The sequence below is a fragment of the Drosophila grimshawi genome, unplaced genomic scaffold, assembly GCF_018153295.1.
Source record: "Drosophila grimshawi isolate 15287-2541.00 unplaced genomic scaffold, ASM1815329v1 contig_311, whole genome shotgun sequence".
NCBI lineage: Eukaryota > Metazoa > Arthropoda > Insecta > Diptera > Drosophilidae > Drosophila > Drosophila grimshawi.
The window spans coordinates 3,259,241-3,283,944 of record NW_025063098.1 but is presented as its reverse complement, the minus strand read 5'-3'; the positions used below and the strand labels follow the sequence as shown (position 1 = coordinate 3,283,944).

General features: G+C 42.0%; 10 protein-coding genes across 20 annotated transcripts in view; 5 read left to right on the top strand and 5 right to left on the bottom strand.

Annotated features, from left to right (window-relative positions):
• LOC6564016 (trophoblast glycoprotein) overlaps positions 1–6,553 on the top strand; it is a 40,233-nt gene extending 33,680 nt beyond the window's left edge. For both annotated transcript variants that reach the window (XM_001990497.2, XM_032737674.1), the window contains one exon: positions 4,547–6,553. In XM_001990497.2, the coding sequence (XP_001990533.2) occupies positions 4,577–5,854 (1,278 nt within the window). In that variant the 5' untranslated portion in view covers positions 4,547–4,576 and the 3' untranslated portion in view covers positions 5,855–6,553. The remainder of the gene's footprint in view (positions 1–4,546) is intronic.
• Positions 6,554–6,761: 208 nt separating this feature from the next.
• On the top strand, positions 6,762–9,027 carry LOC6563504 (kynurenine aminotransferase). Of its 4 annotated transcripts, none has more exons than XM_032737676.2 (4): positions 6,762–6,778; positions 7,234–7,548; positions 7,837–8,073; positions 8,139–9,027. In XM_032737676.2, the coding sequence occupies exons 2-4, from the start codon at positions 7,234–7,236 to the stop codon at positions 8,949–8,951; spliced, it is 1,365 nt and encodes a 454-aa protein (XP_032593567.1). In that variant the 5' UTR covers positions 6,762–6,778; the 3' UTR covers positions 8,952–9,027. The 4 variants fall into 4 exon arrangements, with proteins under 4 accessions (XP_032593567.1, XP_032593568.1, XP_032593566.1 ...); XM_032737677.1 differs by lacking the exon at positions 6,762–6,778 and adding an exon at positions 6,900–6,964; XM_032737675.2 differs by lacking the exon at positions 6,762–6,778 and adding an exon at positions 6,921–6,968.
• Positions 9,028–9,155: 128 nt separating this feature from the next.
• On the bottom strand, positions 9,156–9,924 carry LOC6563505 (cytochrome c oxidase subunit 5A, mitochondrial). The gene is made up of 2 exons (XM_001990499.2): positions 9,839–9,924; positions 9,156–9,762 (listed from the first exon to the last, which is right to left on the bottom strand). The coding sequence occupies exon 2, from the start codon at positions 9,758–9,760 to the stop codon at positions 9,314–9,316; it is 447 nt and encodes a 148-aa protein (XP_001990535.1). The 5' UTR covers positions 9,761–9,762; positions 9,839–9,924; the 3' UTR covers positions 9,156–9,313.
• Positions 9,925–9,946: 22 nt separating this feature from the next.
• On the top strand, positions 9,947–11,815 carry LOC6563506 (uncharacterized protein CG16817). The gene is made up of 4 exons (XM_001990500.3): positions 9,947–10,182; positions 10,742–10,828; positions 10,931–11,187; positions 11,251–11,815. Exons 1-4 carry the CDS (start codon positions 10,169–10,171, stop codon positions 11,439–11,441), a joined length of 549 nt encoding a protein of 182 aa, XP_001990536.1. The 5' UTR covers positions 9,947–10,168; the 3' UTR covers positions 11,442–11,815.
• Positions 11,816–11,931: 116 nt separating this feature from the next.
• LOC6563507 (nucleoside diphosphate kinase 7) lies at positions 11,932–14,072 on the top strand. The gene is made up of 4 exons (XM_001990501.2): positions 11,932–12,170; positions 12,226–12,392; positions 12,454–12,621; positions 12,682–14,072. Exons 1-4 carry the CDS (start codon positions 12,057–12,059, stop codon positions 13,376–13,378), a joined length of 1,146 nt encoding a protein of 381 aa, XP_001990537.1. The 5' UTR covers positions 11,932–12,056; the 3' UTR covers positions 13,379–14,072.
• On the bottom strand, positions 14,068–17,476 carry LOC6563508 (peptide transporter family 1). The gene is made up of 7 exons (XM_001990502.2): positions 17,197–17,476; positions 16,910–17,122; positions 15,809–16,043; positions 15,481–15,749; positions 15,208–15,413; positions 14,836–15,141; positions 14,068–14,772 (listed from the first exon to the last, which is right to left on the bottom strand). The coding sequence occupies exons 1-7, from the start codon at positions 17,228–17,230 to the stop codon at positions 14,371–14,373; spliced, it is 1,665 nt and encodes a 554-aa protein (XP_001990538.1). The 5' UTR covers positions 17,231–17,476; the 3' UTR covers positions 14,068–14,370.
• A 292-nt stretch (positions 17,477–17,768) lies between these two features.
• On the bottom strand, positions 17,769–18,854 carry LOC6563509 (transmembrane emp24 domain-containing protein eca). Its single transcript, XM_001990503.2, has 2 exons — positions 18,555–18,854; positions 17,769–18,496 (listed from the first exon to the last, which is right to left on the bottom strand). Exons 1-2 carry the CDS (start codon positions 18,685–18,687, stop codon positions 17,979–17,981), a joined length of 651 nt encoding a protein of 216 aa, XP_001990539.1. The 5' UTR covers positions 18,688–18,854; the 3' UTR covers positions 17,769–17,978.
• Positions 18,855–18,986: 132 nt separating this feature from the next.
• Positions 18,987–20,164, top strand: LOC6563510 (DDRGK domain-containing protein 1). The gene is made up of 2 exons (XM_001990504.3): positions 18,987–19,170; positions 19,237–20,164. The coding sequence occupies exons 1-2, from the start codon at positions 19,080–19,082 to the stop codon at positions 20,055–20,057; spliced, it is 912 nt and encodes a 303-aa protein (XP_001990540.1). The 5' UTR covers positions 18,987–19,079; the 3' UTR covers positions 20,058–20,164.
• A 374-nt stretch (positions 20,165–20,538) lies between these two features.
• LOC6564446 (SET and MYND domain-containing protein 5) lies at positions 20,539–22,041 on the bottom strand. The gene is made up of 4 exons (XM_001990505.2): positions 21,814–22,041; positions 21,274–21,756; positions 21,028–21,205; positions 20,539–20,973 (listed from the first exon to the last, which is right to left on the bottom strand). The coding sequence occupies exons 1-4, from the start codon at positions 21,979–21,981 to the stop codon at positions 20,621–20,623; spliced, it is 1,182 nt and encodes a 393-aa protein (XP_001990541.1). The 5' UTR covers positions 21,982–22,041; the 3' UTR covers positions 20,539–20,620.
• A 426-nt stretch (positions 22,042–22,467) lies between these two features.
• LOC6564447 (5'-AMP-activated protein kinase subunit gamma-1) overlaps positions 22,468–24,704 on the bottom strand; it is a 65,770-nt gene continuing 63,533 nt past the window's right edge. For 5 of the 7 annotated variants that reach the window (XM_032737147.2, XM_032737146.2, XM_043214997.1 and 2 more), the window contains 4 exons: positions 24,356–24,646; positions 24,107–24,285; positions 23,823–24,026; positions 22,827–23,753 (listed from right to left, as the gene is read on the bottom strand). In XM_032737147.2, coding sequence (XP_032593038.1) covers positions 22,872–23,753; positions 23,823–24,026; positions 24,107–24,285; positions 24,356–24,646 — 1,556 coding nt within the window. In that variant the 3' untranslated portion in view covers positions 22,827–22,871. Of the gene's footprint in view, positions 23,754–23,822; positions 24,027–24,106; positions 24,286–24,355; positions 24,647–24,704 lie in introns of all 7 variants that reach the window. The other 2 variants (XM_032737148.2, XM_043214996.1) reach the window with 2 other exon arrangements.

The following is a 24,704-nucleotide window of genomic DNA, read 5'->3' as shown; positions in this document are numbered from 1 at the left end:
TACCCTAAACCCAGTTGTTAAATATATTCTAGATTTAGTGGAAAATTTCCTTTTAAAAGTATTGCACCAAAATGTGAGCAAGTCTGCAAGCCATGCTTGCGGCTGCTGATAGAAATGAGATCAATATGAGAACATATTTTCGACAACAACTTGGGTCTTTCTTATCCGATTTATGAAATTTGTGCAATTGATCAATAATATGCATATGCATATTATATACTAATTAGAAGATGATGCCTTTAAAATTATAGCATTTATTGCTATCGGAATTTTAAATTTATCGATAATCGAGAAACGGAGGTAGTTATCGATCAAATAAACCAAACTTGATCTGTGCCTGGTATACGAAAACCTATATTCCAAATTTGAAGTCTCTAGCTCTTATAGTCTCTGAGATCTGCGTGTTCATATAGACGGTCGGATGGACATAGCTATATCGACTCGGTTGTTGATCATGATCAAGAATATATATACTTTATGGGGTCGAAGATGCTTCCTTTTGCCTGTTACAAGCATTTGCACAAAACCATTATACTCTTTTTAGCCATTTTTAATGGTTTCGGGGTATAATTAGAACAAAAAGTGAAACTATGACACAGTTTTATTTATTATATATATACGAATAATAATACAATGAATAGTATAAGTTAGAGTATTAGTAATCTAAAACTCTCCCAAATAATAAGAGTGATTTTATTGGTATATGTTTTCTAATAAAGTTACATCCACTGTCTATGGTGGATGTCCTGGATGCTAGATAGGACGAGGAACACTCTACTATCTGTTCCACATTCGTTGCACATTCAACTGCTCATCCAGAACGTAATTGTAGTCGAATGCAACTATGCAAACTGCTTGTGCTTAATGATACAAACCGCATGTGCCTTATCTGCAACTGCTCTACAATTTTGGCTCAGCTGGCAATCCTGTATGATACCCTCGCCTCTCTCTCTCTCTGTGTGTCTTTCTCTCTTTCTCTCTCTACTTGCATGTATGCTCTAATTAGACTGCACTGAGGCGCTCCTTCATCGCGTGTTACAAATTGAGTGCCCACCACTACCACTACCTTTGCCCAACTGTACACGGCTGCCATTTGCATTGCCATTTTCTTCCCCGCCAGCATTTCATACACCTCTGAGAGGCTGCTGCTCCTTTGTCCCGCAAACCCATTGCCACTTGCTACACTGCCGTCACTGGAGGCGCCTCCATGCAATTGTTGAGTGCCCGGCACTTTGTGACTAACAAAATATAAGAGAGAGAACCGTTATGCGAATGCCAAACACAACATACAAAACTTACTTTTATTTTATTTTCCTTTTTCGCTTGTGCTTGTTATTATTATTATTATTATTATGTTACGCGCATGTATAATCTGAAGAGAGATGGAGTGCTTGCATAAAAATAATGCAAAAAACAACCAAAATGCAAAGTAATTGCTTTTACATAACGAAGTTCAAATACCCTACCACTAAATAATACAATAAGAGTTATTTAAAATATAGAGTGTTAGCCAAAAAAATGATCAAAATATGTGTAGCAACAAATATCAAGTTGTGAAATGGCTACAAAAGATGTTAGGGGTCGCAATTAAAATTACAAACCCATCCATCAACGAAAAATTATAAAAAAGCGAGCGCAGTTAAGGAAAGGAAACATTTGCACGGAAGTATTTTTTTTTTTTTTTCTGTGATGGGGTGGGGTGTTAACAAAGGTAACAAAATATACAATAGAGGGAAGCAAGTGGAATATTATTGCAACGGTTAACTTACACACACTCACACTGCAGTCGTATATGTTGCAACGTAACGAAAAGCATACGCGAGTTAAATTTTAAGCATGTGCAGCAAAATGCATAACTGTATTTGTGTGTGTGATTGTGTGTGTGTGTGTGTGTTAGTGTTTTTGGCTTGTTAGGCAACCAAACAGAAAGTGGCAAACACACTCACACACAGTCACACACAACCAACCACCCACACATGCACACAATAATCGCTCAAGCTTTGGTTCAAGTGCACCGTCGTCCGCCATTTTGTTTGGCTTTATACAATTTTTTTGTTTCGTGCTTTCTTTTGTTGCTTTGTGTTGTGCACCAAAATAGCGTTTATGCCTAGCTTGTTTTTCAACAACAACAACAACATCAATAACACTGGCAAAATGCAGGTGAACGGATGGTGAAAAGTGTGTAAAAACAATAGACGAACTGTAGCAACTGCCAGTGTGTCCGCTTGGGTGTTGGTTAACGTCAAATTGACACTCGCTTCTTACTCTGCTTTAAGCTCGATTTTTTCAGCAGTAATTTTGTTATATTTTCTTTTGTACCTGAGCCGTTTGCCTGACATTAAAGTGTCAATTGGTGCGCGACCCGTGTTAGCTGAAATTGGTTTTCAGCTGCAGCATATTGGCCAGCAGCGGTAATTGGCTGGCAGCACTGGCGAGAAAGGGGACTATTAAATTGTCGTTAGCTTTCAATTTAGCTCCGGGTTCGATTCAATATTCGCTCATTAGCATTGGACATACACAGGCCACAGCTGGACACAGCATGGCAAATGACATACACCACTATCGAGACAATCCCGAGATGTGGCAGTCGACAAGAGCGACTAATTGAGCCGCACAAGAGTGGGCACAAAATATGGTAATCAATGGAAACTGGAAAACGGAAAATATCTCTGTCAGTCAGTTATATCGCTGCCAGCTTTATAGCAGGCATACAAAGTTGGTCAAATTAAAAATTTTGCTTGATACATATTTAGGTATTTGTATCAATAAAAGAGGAGTGTGATTTCGAAATACAAGCTAAAATGTATTTTTTATGGTTGTAATTACTATACAACGAAGCTGTAATTAAAATTTGCCAAACTCGTGAGTTGTGCTGAATGTATAGCAGAGATATTCAAGCCAACAAACAACCAGACTTTTCTTATATTTTAAAACCTATTCATACCACAAGCAGAATAATGCACTTCGAACCAACAAAAAACATTTTATTGCGGCTGTTTGCATAACCAACAAAAATGAATAAAGTTTCATAAATGTACATAATATGTTTTTAAATCTCTGTTGCAAATCAATTTTTAAAACCAGCAGACGAGCAACATATTTTGTGCTATGGAAATCAAATTTGACATAAATATTTATCCCCTATCGGAGAGTAACTTTTAATTATCAGAGTAAATATAAGCTATAATTGATTATAAATAATAATATATGCTAAAACAATTATCAGCACAAACATAAAAACAAATGCGTTTATTAGAAAATAACAGTAAACATAACATTTAAATTGGGTTAAAGGCCTCGGCAGCTGTTGTTTAACACATGTTGTAAATGAAGCACAATAATGGTCAGAATTCTAATTTCCACATTAGACTTAAAGCTAAATGTCTTTGTATTATTATTTACCTTAACACACATTATAAAAAAGCTTGTTGAATTGATACTTTTAAGTGTCACTAAAAAAAGAAATACATTTCTTATTGTTTAATACACAACAATTTACGGAGCTCTCTTAAGCGCATTATTTTTCTTCAGCTTTAAAAGTGTTTTTTGGGCCCTTCAATAGCTCAGTTTGCGTTTACTCGATGCTAAACAAATAGCAATAAAAGCCCAAAAATAATATGGTTTACTGCTGCAGGCAGTTGAATATTCAGCAGCAGAGGTAACAGGCAGAGAGTCGAGGAGGGGGGAATTGAACTTTATGTGGATACCTCGTCAGTTCGCTTGAGTGCCCTTTTGGCGTTTATTGTGGCTGGCGCTACCGAAAACTTTGGCACTAAACAGAAATTACCCATACGCCGTGGGTGTCGTTGATTGGCCGCGGGGTTGCAAATGGAGACTATCTGAATTTCACCGTGGGAGGAGTGGAAGGTGGAAAATATATGTGTTTGAATGCGCTGCTGCGGTCTGGTTGAGGCGGTTGCGACCGCTTTCTGTTGAGCAACGTTTAGCCTTTCATAAACCCATAAATCTGCAGACTGTGAATCATAAATCTGCCTCCAAGAGAGACTGCAACACGGCAGGTAGCAGACACCATTCAGTAGTGCTGTCAAATTTTGAATAAATACTGCTAAGAAAAAAATTTAACGTAAACGCAAACTTAAAACAATATCAATTTTATCTTGCTGAAAATATTGGCAAAGAAATCTAAAATTTCCATTTTTATTATTTTTTATACCATCCAATCTTAAGAAATTTGTCATTTTTGTTAATAGAAAACTAGTATAAATTTAAGGTGTTATTTTTGTTTTTGGTTTTTGGATATGTTTTCTCTATTAAAGTATTCTGAAATTGGGTTGCAATTTACATAAAACATGAAAAGTAAATCTGTGTGATTTGCATAAATATGACTTCATATTTCAAAATGTTATAATTAAATTGTCTAACCAGAAAAGAAAGAAAAAGTGGGAGTGCTGCCAGCACTGGTGGTTAGTCCAGTGGTTGGGTAACTGCATTTTAGGTGTCTGTGTTTTTCGAATTTTGGTTTGCCCGAAATTAAATGAATGAATTTGAAGCTAATAAAACATTGTATTTCTTGTATTAATTGCAGGAACGCTATCTGATAGCAGGAGTAAAAACGATGGCAAACGAACCGCAGATGCAACCTCAAATGCTGGTCGTGGCGTTGCTAGCAATGAGCGCAGCGCTATCGCTGAGCGGTGCCGAGAGCTCATCGAGTTGCGGACCCAACTTTCCCGTTGCTTGCTCCTGCGGCAAGGAGATGTACGAGGGCACTGACCAGTTCATTGTGAACTGCACGAATGCGGGACTGCGCAATACCAGCGTGCTGGAGTTTATGCCCGAGCAGGTGGAGATACTCATCTTTACGGGCAACTTTATTACCGAGCTGCCGTGGAACGTCTTTGGTAGCATCAATGACTACAAGCAGCTGAAGATCGTCGACATGAGCAGCAATCACATACGCGAGATACGCGGCAAGAGCTATCATCATGTGCCACGCGTGGAGCGTCTCATCCTCAACCACAACAATTTGAGTATTTCCCGCTACGATGACGAGGTGAATCATCATCATCCGCGCGTCTTCTCAAACTTTGGCAATTTGCAGAGTCTCCATCTAACCGATGCCTTTGAGGATCACAGCTCACCACAGCTCAGTGAGGATCTGCATGATATCTTTGTGAACAGTCAGCTGGTGAAGCTGCAGAAACTGCATCTGGAGCAGAATGAGATTACCCACTTTAAGGATCGCAATGTATTTTGTGACTTGCCAGCGCTGCGCGATCTGCACTTGGGCGATAATCTGCTGAAGGACATCAACTTTGAGGTGCGCTGCTTGAATAATCTGCGCTTTCTCGATCTGGAGCGCAACAAGTTCGAGTTTGTTAAGCCCAGCGATATGCATGTCTTGAACGAGCTTCAGGACCGCGAGAATCGCACCGTTAAGCTAATTGTCGACTTCAATCTGAATCCGTTTGTGTGCGATTGCAAAATATCACCGTTCCGCACGTGGTTGCAGGCGACACGGGTGCAGGTACGCAATCAGGATAGCATCATGTGCTTCCTCGACCCACAGCACGTTGATCCGGCGCAGGCGCACCTTCTAAAGCTGGACATGGGCGAGTGTGCGGCCGAGATGGCAGCAGCTGCCTCATTCCTCAACATCGCCGAGGATGAGCAGCTCTACGGTCAGCTGCAGCCGCACCTCAGTGGACACACGGCCACCCTAATCTTTCTGCTAATTGTGCTCAGCATGATCCTGCTGGGTTTGCTGATTGCCCTAGTCTATGTCAGTCGCGATAAATTGAAGTATATGATGACACCGGTGTTCGACAACGTGGCCAAGAAAGTGCAGTATACTTCGATTAAGGATGAGGATTGCCCGGAGGTGCATGTCTAAGCATGCACAGCGGCAATCCAACCAACCCCACGTCCATATCAGAAACAGTAGCAACAGAACTAAGTACAGTTTCGTGTTTTTTTTCATTGCCATTCGCGCAAATTTGTGCCATTCACAGGGAACGACGTCGGCGACGAGTGCATATCACTTAAAGGAGAAACTTTTTCCGTTAACTCTACTTAAAACACACACACACACACTCACAAACTTATTGTTTGATAGTATATAAGTGAATTGTTGCATTTAAGGAAATATAACAACAACAAGTGTGGCAAAGTTGATTACATGCAAATACAGCAATAATGCTAGCGATTTTCTAAGTAGCACTTAAGCCGTCTTGTTATGCGTTCTATGATTTCAAATGGGCAAACAGCCAATAATTTCGTCACTATATAAACAATACTTACTTACATACATATATTGTAACAAACACGTTAGTGTTATCTGTGATTTAAGTTTAGTAGCTTTACTTTGTTAAAACTCAAGCAAACGAATATTGATGCAAATACAAACATATATTAAAACAAAAAAACTTCAACCTGTATAACATATGACGTACTTACATGCATACATATAACTTACACCTATGTTAAAAATACTTATAAATGTTATTAATCATTTGTCAATTATCAATTGTACTTTTAAAATGATTTTCACTTTAATTTTCTGTAATTAACCCGCAGTTTTTATAAATAAACTTTGAAAATGAACAGTGTTGTTATTATTGAAATCTACCATCGAGAAAAGCTGAAGGTGGAACAGTTTGTTTGAAGCGTTTGAGTGCGCGGCAAACGGCAGTATTGTTTTGCAGCCCCGAAAACAAACATTAACCAACACTGATAACAGCACAGCTGTTTGACCAGAGCGATTGACAAAATACAAGGAAGAAGAATTTAACACAGATAAGGCGCCAATGTTCTTGTGGTGAGCGTTTTGTTTTTAATTTTATTAATACAATAAATTGGGATTAAACAGCACTTGTGGTTTTCTGTGGTTACTATTATCTGCTCCATAAAAGTTTAAAAACACAGCAAGTGTTAAATTGTATCCCATTTGCAAGAGAATCGCAGAATCGCGAGTGTCTTTTCGTTGAGTACTGTTTGCGTGTGTGTGAGTGAGTATATAAACAAATTAGGTTTTACGGAGAATCGTTGTTGTCTTGTTGCTTCAATAATTCCATTATGCAACGTCATATCGCTGCACAAATTCAGTCTAAGCTCTAAATTACACTTCTGTTGTCTATAAACGATTGCATTTAACTAACTGTGATATCGCACACACAAACAGGCACACACTCATAGTACGTGTGGTAGAAAACTAATTAAAATAATATCCGGTTACTCTACTAAACATATTTTGCACAACTATTTCTCTTTCAGATGCTCAGAAACTGTCGACGTGTGTGCGTCCTCCCTCGCCTCAATATATTTGTAAACTCATTGGACCAGCGGCAAAAGTACAGCTCCAAGTTGACTGCTGCACAAAACAGCATGGATAAGTTTGACTTGCCCAAGCGTTTGCAGGGCAGTACACCCAGCGTGTGGAACGAATATATTACGCTGGCCATGCAGTACAAACCCCTGAATCTGGGCCAAGGATTCCCAGATGATGCTGCACCGGAATATGTGACCAGTGCGCTGGCAGATATTGCCAGGGACGAGAATTATCTTCTGCATCAGTACACCAGAGGCAACGTAAGGAATCCTATGCATACCATTGAGAACAGTTGTTTTCGGCGTGCCGACGGTTAAATACCCTTTCAGACACTAATATTTTTAAAAGAGATATATCTCAGAACTTAAATATTGTTCCATTGTCAGTTATTTGTCGGCAAGTTTGATCAAGATACTACCTTGACATCCTCGGCCAGCTACATATGTGATTTGATGTTTCTGCAATGAGAGACACGCTATACACTTCTTAAGAAAGGAAGCAATTAGAGGCTGTTTGCTTTACAATTAACGATATCCCTTTGTTTTTAGGGTCATGTGCGGTTGGTGCAGGCGCTGTCCAAACTCTACAGTGGTCTAATTGGCAGAGAATTGAATCCGCTGAGTGATATATTGATTACATCTGGTGCCTACGAGGCACTCTACTCCACAATATTGGGCCATGTCGACGATGGCGACGAAGTCATCATTATTGAACCCTTCTTCGACTGCTATGAGCCCATGGTAAAAATGGCGAATGGCGTGGCTCGCTTCATTCCTCTTAAATTGGTAAGCTGAATATTTGCATTCAGTTTGTGTTCATTTTTAAAACACATATCTCACCACCCCCGCAGCGTGAGAAAGATGGCCCCATTAGTTCGGCTGACTGGGTTTTGGACGATGCTGAACTGGAGAAGCTCTTCAATGAGAAGACGAAAATGATTATACTGAATACGCCACACAATCCCACCGGCAAGGTTTTCCATCGCAATGAGCTGGAACGAATTGCTGAGCTGTGCTGCAAGTGGAACGTGCTCTGCGTCTCGGATGAGGTTTACGAGTGGCTTGTATTCGATGGCGTCGAGCATGTGCGCATTTGCACCCTGCCCGGCATGTGGGATCGCACAATAACCATTGGCTCGGCAGGCAAAACCTTTTCGGTGACGGGCTGGAAGATTGGATGGGCTTATGGGCCGCATCAGCTGATACGCAACCTTCAAATGGTTCATCAAAATTCGGTTTATACATGCCCAACACCACTGCAGGAGGGCGTGGCGCGCAGCTTTGAGGTGGAGTTGGCACGTCTGGGCAAGCCGGAAAGTTACTTCCTCAGCTTGCCGCGTGAGCTGCAGCCAAAAAGAGACTTCATGGCCGAGTTCCTGAGCGAGGCGGGCATGCGTCCCACAATTCCAGAGGGCGGCTATTTCATGATGGCGGATTGGTCGCCGCTTGCCCACAAGGTCGATCTGAGCGCGGAGCCGGACAAGTATCGTGACTACAAGTTCACCAAGTGGATGACAAAGAACATGGGCTTGCAGGGCATTCCACCAAGTGCCTTTTACAGTGAGTCCAACAAGCATCTGGGCGAGGACTTTGTGCGCTACTGTTTCATCAAGAAGCAGGCCAATCTCGACAAGGCAGCCGAGCTGCTCAAGCAGTGGAAATAAAGCGTATGCATGTGTTTTTATATGTAGTATAACTACGCATTTAATTGTTATGGCAAATAAACGAATTTGTTTTGAATTTGTTGTGAGAGTCGCGCAATGTCTTAATCATTCATCATTCATGTTTGAACGTGTACGCGGAAGCATAACCTGCACCCGACTCTCTTACATAACCCAAAAAAAACAAATAGGGAAAACAAATCGATATGATTTTTGTGTGGTGGCCTTACTCCAATCTCCTTTTTATTTGCAATCCAATAACATGTTCATCCGCAGCAAGTGAATTGAACTCGATTATCTGTTTTGTATGTCTGCTTCTTGTGTTTGTGTGTATGTGTTAATTAAACTAAAGGAAAACGTTCGCTTTAGATATCATAAACGGACTTCAGAGCCAATTCGGGCTTGTCGTAGCCTATCTCCTCAATGGTCGGCACACCCAGCTCTTTCAAGGTCGGCGAGATCTTCTCCAGCAAGTAGGGATAAATAGTGGCCTTCTGGTCGCCGCACTTGTCCTTGCAGCCCTCCAGCCACCTAATGGCCAGGGCAATGTCGTTGACGCGACGGCAGGCTCGCAGTCCAGACTCAATCACCTTGGGGCTGGGCACCAAATCCATGCCGAGCAAGTCGTTCATGCCCTTGCGTATCTCCCAGCCATCGATGCCGTCGCGGGCAAAATATTTCTCGTAACGGGAATCGAATGCCTCGGCCGATTCCTCGGTACCGTGCTGGCGCACAGCGATGACACGGGTGGATGTCACTCCAAGGCTGCCACGCATGGCACTAGCGACTTTACCGGCTGTAATGCGCAACATGGCTATGTCAGAAGAAATACCAAATAAAACAATGTTTAATTGTGCAAAAATGTTGGTTAAGTAACAGCTTCGACTCACTTTTTAGCTCTTGTTCTTGCTACTTTTTCACACAGATGACAGATGAATAGCTAGTGTTGAGCAGTAGAACTGAGAAATTTCGCTTATCGATAGTCGACTTTGTATTGCTAAGAGGGCTGGTCAATTATTATCGAAACAGTGCTGTGCAGTGCGTTAACTGTCAGTCGGTTGCTCAGACGAATGTTCTCGAACACTGTGTGACTAACAGAGCAATCATTCTCATTTTGTGCCCAACATTTCGGTTGAAAATCGCATTTTCTGTTTGAAAAAGGATTGCGAGCAGTGACCGCGGCTTCATTAATTACGTCTAACCCAAGCATCAACAATAAAATGTCGGCAACAAGGTAAGTACTAACACAAGCAATGCAGAATTGCTGCCTCAATCTGTGTTGCTGCCTCTTCTTTTTGTGGCTTCTTTGTGCGAAGCGTGCTTTTTCGATGTGGGGACATTAGCGGCGTCTATTTTCTGCAAATTGCATTGCCGCTTGAGCTGCTGCACTTTATGTTAATTTTCGACTGCTATACGCATCTCAAGTGCCATTGCGCTGGGTGTGTCTCATGCGCAAATGCATTTGTATTTTTGGACAGACAGTACGCGGTGCCATCAAAAAGTCACTGACATTTGAGGTTATGTTAAAGTTGGCGCTAATTTTGTTTGGAGTGTGCCCCAATGCTCAAATTTGTACAGCATCGACTTTTATTGTATGCAAATGAAACGAATAATTTAGCACAAGCTTGCACTTTGGCAGTCGTCCGCCGTACAACGATTCCGGTGTTGCTATGATACCAAAAACCATCGATACGATATTTTGCGTCAATTTGAGACGATAGTGTTTCCAAGCCGGTCTGCGGAAAGTTGGCATTTCTTTATCTTATCAAAAATACTTTCATTTCTCATTACAGTTCGATTCCGCCACCAGTTTCGTGGGCTCAGCGCACCGACTTAATCTATGTTATCATCGATGTGGAATGCAAGGATATTGAACACAAGTAAGGTTTACAAACTTGGTAAAAAAAAAAATGAATAAAAACAATATCTATTAAAAATGATAAAAGCAGCAGTGTCTAAAATGATTGGTTTCTGTTTTGCAGAGTGACGGACAATAGCTTCACTTTCAAGGGCGTAAACGCGCTGGATGCGGCCAAGAAATACGAAGTCACATTGAACTTTTATGGAGCGGTTGACCCGGAGAAAGTGACAAACAAGAATATCGGTCGTTGCCTGGAATTCACAATACCCAAGAAGGAAAGCGGTCCCTACTGGCCCACTCTGACCACGGATAAGACCAAATTGCATTTCCTGAAAGCCAATTTCGCTAAGTGGCGCGATGAGTCTGACGATGAGGAAGGTTAGTTGTTTAAGCACTCGTGATTTAAATTTAAAACTCATTACTTGAATTTTGAATTATTAGCCGATACCAAGGACAATGGCATGTTCGGCAACTTCTCCAACGTTGGAGGAGATTGGAACAACAAGTTCGATGATTTCAATCTCGACGAAGATGACGACTCTGATGATAATATACCAAGTCTGTCGCAAAATGATGAGGACGAGGAAGAGGGCGGGGAGGGTGACAAGGAGCCAAAGAAGCCAGCTGCTTAAGTAGCTAGCTAATTCGGGCATTTTTTGGAGTACTAGATTCGTAGCGTTAGCCGAGGCCCTTATAACGTTAAGTCACACACATACACCCACACAAACACACGTAATCACACTCACTGAAATCACGCACTCATGCGTTCATTAACACTATTCCACAACACTGATTAACTTGAGCAGCAAATGCGATCTGTTAGCAACAAAAAAAAAAGAAAGAAAAGGAACAAGAGTTACAAACATCAAATTTACGCTGGATTTTCGCCACAACAGCAACTGGACAAAGCTACAACCAATTCATTGCGAAGTTTCATTTGCAATTTATTAATTTTTTGTTTCCTGTAAATAAAGGAAATTAAAATAAAAAAAACCGAAAAATAAAATACTCGACTTTTATTTATGTGCACGCACAGACATTCACACATTGAACATAGTGTGCTCAATTTAGCTCAGTGCGTTTGGCAACTTAAGCAACACTGTCGCTTTGACAACGCGGGTAAGAAGAAGCACGCTTTAAAATTTTGTTGCCCCTAACAAAACATGCAAAGTAAAAGCATTCATTTCAAAGCTGCCATCAGCATAAAATACACATTATAATTGTAATTATATACAAGTAAACAAATAATGGCCGCACAAAATGGCAGACTGGCCTTTATTGCCGAATGGTTTCACGTTGAAGCGGGAATTACTCGCACTTATCTATTAACATATCATTTAAGCGATGGTGCCGTCGAAGTGGTAAGTTATTGTTAATAACAAGAAAACCGTTTGCAACTAAACATTCGCGCTGCAGTTTGATCAGCGCAGCCATAAAAACTTTTTGCGTCGCACTAAAATACCCGAGCTGATGCTTCGCGATTTCTTTGTGGGCTCCAAAATCAATGTGTTCGGGCGTTCCTTCGATATCGTTGATTATGCGGACGAAGTTACACGCAACACTTTGGCCAAATACCGCAAGCGGTAAGGTGCCTCAATTATATCTTCAGATATAAACTTACTCTATTTGAATGCTTTTTCACAGTGGATTTGTGCTGCTCAAGAGTAGTATGTGGCCAAAACATTTGGGCGAATTTCTCACAACGTTGATTGATAACAAGATCAATATTAACAATGCGCTAATGGTCCAGTTTACGCCGAAAACAGTCACCCAGTTTCTGGCTAGCAAAGAGGGCGATGATGTGCACACCTCGTGAGTATACTGAAACCTAAAGCAAAAATTATATAACAAATAACTACAAATAAACTACAGGGTTCTCATGAACGAGCTACTGACAGGACCGGCAATTAGTTTGGAGCTAATCGGCGACAATGTGGCAGAGATCATGTCTGCCTGTTCCAAATACAATACGGAGAATGCCTCAACAAAGATTGTTTTGTCACCCAGCATGCAGCAACTGTTTGAACGCGAGGATGTGCGCTATGGATTTTATTGCCCGGAGAAGGAAGAGAATGTTGCCAAGGATTTGAAATTCTTTTTTGAGGAGCGTAACAGCATCATCAATGATTGCCGTTTCAAGAACAGCACACTGGCCATTATAAAGCCGCACATCATCAAGGATGGCTATCTGGGCAAAATATTGACCGAGATACTTACGTCCGGCTTCAAGATAACAGCTATGCGCATGCTTCTAATGGCGCGTGTTAATTGCGAGGAGTTCTACGAAGTCTATCGTGGTGTTTTGCCCGAGTTTATACCCATGGTGGCCCAACTCGCTAGTGGCGTTTGCATGTGCCTAGAGGTAGTCAGCGAAGATCCGAATAAGCAATCACAACAGGAGTTTCGCAGCTTTTGCGGTCCGATGGATCCTGAAATTGCTAAACTATTGCGGCCGCATACACTGCGCTCCAAATTTGGCATCTCTAAAGTGCTAAATGGAGTCCACTGCACTGATCTGGCCGATGACGTTAATCTCGAGCTGCAGTACATGTTCAAGATAATCGAATGATTTGAATTAGCATTTCTGTTTCGTTCATTTCATCATTCGACTTGTGCTTGTGCGTGTGTGTGAAGAAATTACAAATACTATTCGCATTTACTGTGCAGCTAAATGAGCCACCATCATTTTAGTGAAAACTGTAACAAAATTTAATAAATAAGTGCTAGAATTAGTTAGAGCTCTTGCTTCAAATATATCTAAGGTTATTATCAAGAAAATTATTCTAAGATCTCTTAATTTAGGCTTACGAACTTCATAATCTATTTGATATATAATGGGAGTTAAGTATCTGATCTTAAGTTAAAATCAAAATTGTCGAATCATAAGATTAGACTACTTTTCGTTAAGCATATTTATATATGAGATTAGTTTAGGCATTAAACGAATTATATGGTCTGTGCAGAACATTCAGTGGAAAGGTCCGATCCTGCCAGTCGCTGACTTCTGACATTTTTATTAAGCTATGTCATTTAACCAGAGAATATATGAAGTCAAGATGCCCATATTAAAAAAGTATTTTATAAGCCGACTCATTTCGTTTCGGCCTGAAGTTAAATTTGTACAGAAAAATGTGGTCAACATCATTATGCATTCTTTTCCTTGTCTTAAAACAAATTTCTTGAATGCACTTTTATTGATCATCCTCGACTGGTGAGCAATTTCTTTGACAGTTTCAAGATCAAAGCAAATAAAACACGTTTTATTTTATTTTTTGTTTTTTCGATTTATTAAAATATGTTTTCCAATGTGTTCTACATAAGTTTTGCATTTCTTGGGCAATTCAATACATTAAAAATCTTAACAAAGTGTGTGGTATACTTAAAATTAAGAGAGCTCTTTAATAATACATCATACATAAATATTAATCATGTACGTAGTAATTCAATAAAATCGGACCCGTTTTTATTCAAAGTGCTCTCATTTTTTAATTTATCAGTTCGAATTCGATTTTTAATACATATCAAAATCAATTGAAAGTGAAAAATTCCTAGTGCTATTTATTATACGCTGACGCTCTGGCTACTGGAACTGGGCGCATTGTCATGCAGGTTGGGTAGCAGGATCTCCAAGTCCCTGGCATGGAAGTTACTCTTACGCTCCTGCAAGCGGTAATCATAGGCCAGCATGGCGAAGATAATGATGCAGACCAGCATCACCACTGCATAGAAGAAATACTCGTCTTTTTGGGAGTTGAATGTATCCAACTGGGTGACTAGCACAACAATAAGATTGCCAAAGGCATTATTCAAAAACCAGGCGGCGGTGACCACTGATTTCATCGAGGATGGTGCCTGAGTAAATGCAAACTGCAGTCCTGGAATCGAGAGCAGTAATTCGCCCATCATAAGTAGCAGGAACTGAGGCAGTTGCCAGGAAATATTGATGCTCCCAGTGGGTAATTCCTAAAAGAAATTAAATGAATATCGATATGGTAGACAAATAAATGGTACAAATAGTTTACTCACCATAATGCGAGCCTGAAGGACTCCGGCGCTAAAATAGGCGGCAGCTGAGCAAATTCCACCAACTGTCACGCTATGCAGCGGCTGCAGCTCCCAGTGGAACCATCGGCGCAATAACGGAGCACTCACATATTGCCAAAGCGGAATGAGCATAAATAAAAAGATGGGACCCACTGCCTTCGCCTGATCCGGTTCAATGGTGACACCCAACACCGTGGTATTCATCATGGTCGCCTGAAAGGTCCAACTAGAGTCCTGCTGCGCGAGCAGGGCAAAGTAAATGGGCAGTGGAATAAAGAGCTTGCTAATCTGTAAGGAATGTATACAATTTTGTTGTTCGCTCATAGCAAAGTACCTTTTGCTGATTGTACTCACGCGTAAGACTTTGGATACGTCGTCCACAAAATGTGCATCATATGAGCCGACAGCATTGTGTAGCCAATAATTGCAACGCTTGGCGGAGTTGCGACGTCGCCACTTCTGAAGCAGTGCAACCTTAATGCAGCCACATAACTTGAAAAGAATATTATCCCCGGATAGCTTTTCCTTCTTGTAAAAGCATTTCCCAATCAGAAAGATGACTGCAAAAACAATGAAATTTAATTTAGGATGCCAAAATGGTAGTAAAATAGTTTTAGATCTACTCACTCCACGAAACCATGAAGGCGCTGCAAAGTGTTCCAAATACAGCTGGATAGCAGGTGGTCTTCTCAAAGCACTGGGTATTCGCACGCACCATTGGAGGCAGAATTTTACTAAGAAATATGCCAAAATAGTAGACGAAATAATAGAAAGAGAAATATTCAGCCAACTGAGCGGCCTGCTCGGGCAGCTTAAACTGAAGTGCGCCCAGGGAAGTGATGCAAGCACGCACAGATCCATTGCCAACAGCTATAAGGGAGATGGATATCAGCAAGCTGTAGAGAATAAACCAATATATATTTATATAGATATAGCTGAATAAATGCCTACTCACAAAGCTGTGACGGGCATGCCAGCATATGGCACAGATGTCATGGTTAGCAGCACCCAGCCAGTGGCATAAAGAAAGGAAAATCCGGATATGGTGCGTACATTGCCAATGTAACTATCTGCCACGATGGCACCAATAATCGGACAGAATTGTCCAAAGAAGTTGAAAATGTGCAGCACAATCGTGGACTCGCTTTCCGTAAAGGTGAGATCATCGCGCAAAAACAGCACCAGTATTGCTGTAAAGTAGATCAAATTCAATAAATAGATCATTTCTATTCCAAGATTACAGAAATTGATTGCAGAGATTTTTTTGCTAGTGATTAAAAATCATTGTGGTTTAATCATTAATATTTTTTTTTTGGATTGCGGATAATAATTTTCTGTGGTCTGGGATTCAAATGAACCTCTCAAATATTACGATGCTGATCGGTATTTGTGACTCAATGCCATAAATAAGGCTTATGGTTGAAGTCCCAGCATTAGTAAGGAAAACATTTATACATACATGTAGATCAAAATTGCATTAAAACACATTGGTAAAATTCAACTTCAACTTACTTTCACCACAAAAATTACCCATTTCAAGTTACTTTTTAGGAGAAAACTTAAGCGAATTCCTCCGAACCAACTCCATAAACACTCCACTGATTATAGAAAACCTATCTAACCAATCTAAAATTATCGTCATTACAAATTTAAGTATATTATTTAACATCCCAATCACACACATATTTATACTGTAAATGATAGCATTTAAATATACTGTAAATATAAATATATAAAATATAGCAAAAGAAAGATCGTTTTTTTAAGAAAATCAAGTGAAATCTATAGATCCTATATATTTAATGGAAATGCTACTTATCAGAATAAAGACCTTGTGGTGACTGATCATAAATATATGCATGTAAATATGTGAATATGTAAGTTATCGATGAGACCTCCCATTGTGTGTGCACCTCTGCTTACTGATAAGCTATACTTTTGGAATATTTCGACAATACAATGGCAGATTACTGTAGACAATCTAAGGCAACTGCACTACATTCCCTGTCCGCTTATAAAGTATGTCACCGTTCTATATACGGTTTAAGTCACTTACTGCGCATGCCATTTGCCGCAAAGGCCTCAAAGAACTTGGTTGCTAGTATAAAGCAGACGGCACGTGGATATTTGTACTCGAGGCGTATATTGGATATGGGCGCGAATCCATAGTTGGGAAGAGAGCTGCGGGGTTTCCTCAGCTTAGCATATTCCCCGAAATCAGTTAAGGAATCAGCCGATGTCTGTGTGAGTCCCGCCAGTGCTGGCAAAGCTGTAAGAGAAAAGAGATTCCGTTGATACCACATATCTTTTGAATATCTCGCTTATCTAATCTCCACAGCTTACTTTCCTCGCTGCCAATTTCCGTAGCGCGGTACATTTTCCAGATAGTTTTGTTTTATTTTTTTTAAGGTAATGTGAATGTAAACGAAGTCAACTGCCTTGCTGAGCAACTTGTTTGCCTGTGCCTCTCTGTGGTTTTTGGGGAGCTCAAGTTACCAGAGCTTTTACGGTTCGACTGCGGTTTTATTATGCCTCACAACGCTATTACTGTTGTTGTTTATTTGAATATGTTTTCGAAGAGCGGCACCCACGCCAACAACCGTTGCGTAGTAAGTCACCGACGCTACTGAAACGCCTAAGACGCGATGCCGGCGATTCTCGTCTTTCGTAAACTGCGAGTACTCATCAAGAGCAAACACTGCGATAAATGTAAAAACAAAACACAAATGCATCTTGGCACTAAGGCAGGTTATCTCTATCTTTGCATGTCATGTGCTCGCCGCAATCGCACTAACTGATAAGTTCAAGTCGCGCTCAGTCAGGCACATCGAGTCACGGGACTAGCGGCAACAACAGGGATGCTGGAACAACATTGATATATACATATATATAAATATATACGCACTGAGGGACAATTCGTATTTTACAATGGATTTTTATTAAATTATGCAGAAAAGGTATTTAGTTCGACAGATGAAACCAAACTAGACAATTAAAACTAAAAACGGATCTGGATGATACATCGATGAAATTCGCGATTGACAAATTTGGTTGCATAGAGAACGAGATGAAGGCCAACAACCAGTAACTAAGCGCCTGAATGTGCTGAATGTGTGCCCACCAGCTCACACCAGTTTTTTGGCCTCAAAGAAGCTCTTCAGATGCCGCATCTGCCAGAAACCCATGCAGACGAGGACGACTGTCTGCGCCAGCGACCACCACAGCACACGCGAATTTGTGCTCTCGCTGGTGTGACGGAAACGCTCCTCGCGATAACGCTGATAGTTCTGCTCCTTGGTGATCTGTTGGACCTGATCAAGGAGCTGGCGAATGCGCAGCTGCAGCTCGGTTAACTTCTCCTTCTGCGCCACATTGGCATAGTCGATGGCGTGCTCGCCCACCTGTATGTCCAGATGCACGCGCAGCTGGGCGCCATTGAACCAGGCAGTGCTGTTGGAGTACATGCAAATCACATGTTCTCCGGGCGTGTGCGATGTGAACGATATGCGTCCCTGCGAGCTGTAAACACGCGATAGAATCACCTTGTCATCACTGTCGCGCACCTCCACATGCATGCCAATGCCCGGGGAAGAGGGCATGAAGCCATTGGAGCGCGGATCATACAGCTCCACCTTGTAGTTAACTGCAAAGCAAGAGAGGCTCAGTCACTTAGTCGCTGCACAGCTTTGGATGCTGCTTACCAATCACAGTCGTCTCATCGGGCACCTCCTCGATAAAGCATTTGCGCTCCGTTTCCGATATGTGGAAGTACAAACCGCTAGCGCTGTGTAACGCGCACAGCATCAGTGCCAGGCAGATGAGTTGGTTGCGCATATTATTTTTTGTAATAAATTACTCTAGAGCTTGGATTATTTGTATTATCAAAACTAAGCTCGCCGACACGTCATGAGAAAAACGCAAAGTGGCTACATTGACAATTTCCAATTTGACAGCTGCGAGAGAGCTGCCACTTGGCAAACACACACTAGTATTATTTACACGCAAACAAACAAATCTAGCCCGTGTTGGCAACGCTGTCAAAACAGCTGAGCAAGCTGTTTAATTTGTATGAAATTGTGGCCACATTGATAATATTTTATTTGATAAACGCGAGAGTTGCCGCACACATACACTCTAAACAAACCACTTTGCTTCCAGCTGGCAACGCTGGAAAATCAGCTGTGCGATTTGTTGACGTTTAACTTTTTGGCATTTTTAAGCAAAAAATGGACCTGATATTACTAATAGGAATTGCAACTGCGTTGCTAATTATCCTGCTGACGCTATATTTCCTGCAGAAAAGGAATGCACCAGCAGGTTGGACATTTAATTCAATATCAACTTTTATCTTGCTATAACATGCACATAACACTTCCCGAATAGAAACAAAGGCAGCTGCGCAACCACAACGTGGCGTCCCACTGCGCGCTCAGGAAGGTGTTCCCAGACGGGCCCAGATAGCGCGGAATCAGCGCAATCGCTTGCGAGCGAATCAAAATGCTCCAGATGCTGTAGCTCCTGTGGCAGCGGCACCTGCCGCAGCCATTGATCCCGATGGCGACGAAGATGGTGACGAAAATGGACCGCGTGTGCCGCAGGGTGCTGTGCTAGACGAGAAGATGGGCGCAAAAAAACGAGCCAAAATGGAGGCTAAAGAGCAGAAGCGTTTGCAGCGGGAGCAAGAGCTCCACGATCGCGAACAGCGCAAGGTGAAAGAGGCCAAAGAGGAGGCGGAGCGCAAGCAGCAGGACGACCTTGACGCGGAAGTGGAGCGCAAGAGAGTCGAGGCCGAGCGCGTGGTCAAGGAATTGCACGAGCGCAAAGAGCACGAGATGTATCTGAAAATGAAGGCAACCTTCAGCGTTGAGGAGGAGGGTTTCGAGGAAGACGATGCCGATGACAAGGAAGCTGATTTCATACAGTACATCAAGGACAACAAAGTTGTTCTGCTGGAGGATTTGGCCACAACATTCAAACTGAAAACGCAACAGGCCATTGAACGAATCCAGGAGCTGCAGGCAGAAGACACCATAACCGGCGTCATCGACGATCGTGGCAAATTCATCTACGTTTCCGAGGCGGAACTGGCCGCTGTGGCCAAGTTTATAAAGCAACGTGGTCGTGTCTCCATTGCTGACTTGGCGGAAAGTAGCAATAACTTGATCAATCTGACGCCTGTGACAGCCAGCGAAGGTGGCGCCTAAAAAGATTTGTTAGTCATTTGTAATTTACCTACTTACCTATACATATACATAGTCGAAGGGTGTTAATATAGCAATATATACTTATAGTATATCGGTCAAATCGAAAACCCAAATTAAGCGTTAAAATAAGATTAAGATGAAGTGGGACGAAGTTGGAAGTTTGTAGCCCTATGCAAAACGAAATGTTTGACACAGAACTCGCCAGGATTGCCAAGATATGGCCGAGTTACGAACGATTTTCTGTTTTAAAATATTTCATTTTATTTCAGCCGTTTGCAGAATTTTCGTCCTTTTTATTGCTTTACCCCAATCGGCAATCTGAGGTCCAAATGACATCCGTATAGTCCATGAATGCGAATAGAAAAACCCTTTTCCAATACCTTTCGATTGGCTATGGCCGAGTTATGGCCTAAAAACGGTCATTTCACAAAAATATCTAAAGCTCAACCAAATCTGATGTACAAATTATGCGATGCTTATATAAAAGTTAGAGTTAGATCGCTTTAATTAAAGATAACTACCCCATCACGGGGTATAGAAGTAACATATCAAATGCTGAGCAGTTAGGCCATGTCATCATCGCAGTCATCCATTTCTTCGTCGTCGTCATCCTCGTCCTCGTCGCTGGTGACATCTGGATCTGAGGCTTGTGCTCTGCATTTGGGACATTGACAAACGAATATATAGTTCTCGCGCAGTGTTTTATGCCGGGAGTGGCGACTGCGCTCCAGCTGGCACTCATCCAAATAGGAAATACAAATCTCGTCGCCTTTCTCAATGGGCGCCACGGCCTTCAATACGACAATGTCGTTGGAGTAGGGAAACGTGGACTGTGCATTTGGAACGCAACTGTGATTGATCTTGCTCTGCAGGATGTACAAACCGGAACCCTCGTTGTTTAGAAATTCACCAGCAACTGTAAAAGCCAAGATGTTAACGGTCGTTTCCCGTGAGATCAGTTGCTACTTACAATCACCCACTTTGGCGTAGAGCTCATCAATGACCGTGTCCAGTTGTTCTTTGTCCGCATCTGGCAGCGGCAATTCGGAGACTTTGGTTACCCACTGGGCCAGCACGCTGGTGGCAATGCCCTGGCTATTTGTACCCAAAATGCCCATCAGTGTCTTGAATGCATCCGGTGTAGTGAACTGTAAAAGATCAGAGAGAAACTACTTAGAGCTACTACTTATAATGATAGTTGGTAGCCGTCACTTGCCATAGCGAACTCCTCGCTTTTGAATGCATTGCAAAAGGCCGTATAAAGTTGCTCCATTTGCCGTTCAAAATTCTCGCCGAGCATCTTGTGGTAAATCTTCTGTTCGCGATTAACAATTAGGGCTTGAAATGATTGCAGTTGCTCTAGAAATTCCGATTTTTTGTTGCTCTGCTGATACATGGCCATCAGCCGGACAATTAGCATTATGGTGCCCGTCTCTGGCGGGTAGTGCATCTTCTTCCATGTCTCATTCAGCACATTAATCGGATGTGTATCGTCCGCCCGAAAGGCGCCCATGCAAGCCACGCGATGATATCGCTTCTGTGCCTCAACCAAGCAATCCTCAGAGCAGTAGCGCACCTTACAGCGTGCACACTGCGTAAACTGTGGGAACCAGAGAGCGGTGGGATCGTGTTCCACTAGCGGCACAGCAACCGCCTGGTTATTGGCCAAGCGTCGCACGTTCTCCAGCAATGTCTCTAGCTGAAGTAAAATATTGTGAAGTGAGCAAGAGATTTGTCAGATTTGAGGATTACTCACCGGTCGCATACAATGATCACAGGCTGCATAGCCGTAGGCTGTGTTCCACGAGAACTGATGCGATACGAATGGCTCCTCCTCGAAGATAATCTCATCGGTGGCAAAACTTTTCGTTGCTATCATTGCCCGACCCTTGCCGGGCAGGTCCTGTATTTCAAAATGGTTCATTTTGTTGCCAAGCCCAACTGGAAGTTCGCATAAACAAACCAAGAAACACGCTCATCGGACATGCACGTGCGATTTGGAAGTTGATTAATTATCGATATCGATAATATTTATTGCCCGATGTGGCAGCATTATGCTTTCTCTTGCAACTACCAACACTTATCAATATTATTGTGAAATTATACATATAGTTTGCCTTAGACAATTAAAGCAATATTAGAAATGGCTCAAATTATAAGTAACTTTTATTTTTTGCCTTTTCTTGTACAATTAATTTAGCTGATTCCATTGAATTCCTTTCACCTTTCAGCATTTGCGCCTTGGCTTATCTTTGGTAGTGATGAGCGCATATTTGATATCGAATGTAATCGATATTCAAATAGTATCGGCATAAACCGCCGCTTGTATCAATTTCAAATGGACTAATTGCCTGAAAATGCTACTTTGCCGCCCACTTTCCCGTTTCCCACAAATTTTCAAATACAAAAATATTAAATAGAAACAAACTGGAGTTTTTTTATGACTTGTACTATGCTATATAATAATCAATTACATAATTTAAAATGTTTAAGACATGCTAATATAATGTTGATTTTTTTTGTTTTTAAATATAATATATATAAACATTTTTGTTAACAGGTGTGTGTGTTGTTGTGTTTTTAGTTGCGATTTGTAAAATACATAATCATAATCATAATTAATAGTTTATAATTGTAATCATATCTCCTCGAATATAATAATAACTTTTGCGCCTAACAACTAATAATATTCAAATATAATTTTGTTTTTTTTTTTTATCTTTGCAATTCATTATTGTTGTTTCTGTCGCTCTTAAAATGTGTGTTTTTGGGTTGGTTTTTGTTTTGCTTTATTGTTTAATTAATTTAAATTATTTATTCACTAACCAGCGCCATTTCGCGCGCCGTGGGCGTGGCCATCGTCTGGCCGAGCGCCGAGGCAGCCGAAACGGCGCTGCTCAGCCCATTGTCCTCGTGCTCAGCATCGTTGCCGTCTCGCGCTGCCGCTGCAATTGCGACAGCTGCTGCCTTTTTGCGCTGCAATTCACGATCCTCATGCAGATCATCATCATCATCGTCGTCATCATCCGCATCCGCATCCGCATCATCATCATCATCGTCGTCATCGGCTTGCGCCTCATCGGCAAAGGACACTTCGGCTGGACTGTTATTACTATCACCATTGATGGCCGCCGCCAGCTCATTCTGATCATTATCAGTATTATTATTATTATTATTGTTGGCTTTGTCTTCACTGGCGGATTTATTATTATCACTATCAGCATCGCTCTTAGGCGCACCCGTTGCCGCTGCTGCACCTGGTGCCGCCGGCGCTGTTGTTGTTGCTGTCTCCTCCTCGGGTATATCCTCGATAAAGCTACGATTGCCAGAACTAACTGCCGATGGACTGCGCGGCGGCGCCGTCGTCGTCGTTGCCGTCGCCTCCGCTTCAACTTTGCGCAACAGCACCGGATCAGAGGCACGCAGCGAACTCTCGGAGACGCCAACACCCTCACCACTGGGCCGCAGCACCAGATAGAGCAATATGTCCGATAGGGAAATGATGCCAATCACTTTGCGCTGATCATCGACAACAACAAGGCGATGCACCTCGGCGCGCACAATGCGCTCCATAATTGTGTAGAGCGATTCGTCCAGATTGCACTTTTGCACACCCTCGAACCACTCGTTGCGATGCTCGTTCGCCTTGCGCAGCGAGACATCGAGATCGTTGTAGGTCTTCTCGGCAGCGAGATTCTGTGAGAAGAATATGTAAAACATTAGATTGTGATCTACTTGCTAGTCTCGTGCTCAATCTACACTCACAATCACATCAAACTTGGCATAAATGTCAACGAGGCGGCCTTCGGAATCGACCAGTGGCAGGGCGGAGACGCGTCTCTCCACAAACTTCTTGAGTGCCGTGATGATGCTTGTGCTCTCATCGGCTGTCTCGATGTTGTCGTACGTGCCAATCTTCAGATCGCGTAAACTCTTCTCCATATATGCGGGCTTTGGTAATGCATTAATCTGCAAAGGTCGTTATTCAAATTATTGAAAATCCAATATACATATTTATGCCATGCAAATCTGCCTGTCTGTTTACTCACATATAAAAACAGGAACCTCAGTATGCGTTTATGTGTCAATATGTACAAAACATTGCCATTCTCGGGATTTATCACAGGCAGTCGATGAATGCGGCTGTGGATGAGAATTTTGATGGCATCGTAAAGGGAAGCGTCGGGTCCGATGCTGACCAAAGGCATCACCTCTTTGTGTAGCACACCTACAGAATCAGGAAAGAAAATATTTGTAATAGAGATGTATGGCAGGCAGATATGCAAATAAATACTTACTGCGCCACGTGTCCAATTTGTGCTCCTCCAGCTGCTCCATGGACGCATTGGGTGACTTATAATACATTTGCAAGATCTTGATAAAGTCCGTAATGGTCAGCATGCCCACAAACTGTTGCTTCTCCGAGTCCCAGAGCGGGGCTGCACGCACACCATTATAGACCAGTGCATAGAAGGCCTTCTTCACCAGCAGCTGGGTGTCAAAGACGACCAATTTGGCGGAGGTGGGTATCAGATCATAGCTCTTGTGGAAACGAAAGAACTTCACAAAGATCTGTGAATCATCCTCCTCTGCAAGGCACAAGAAAACAAAAGAATTTAATTCAGACTTGGAGTAAATTGAGTTTTC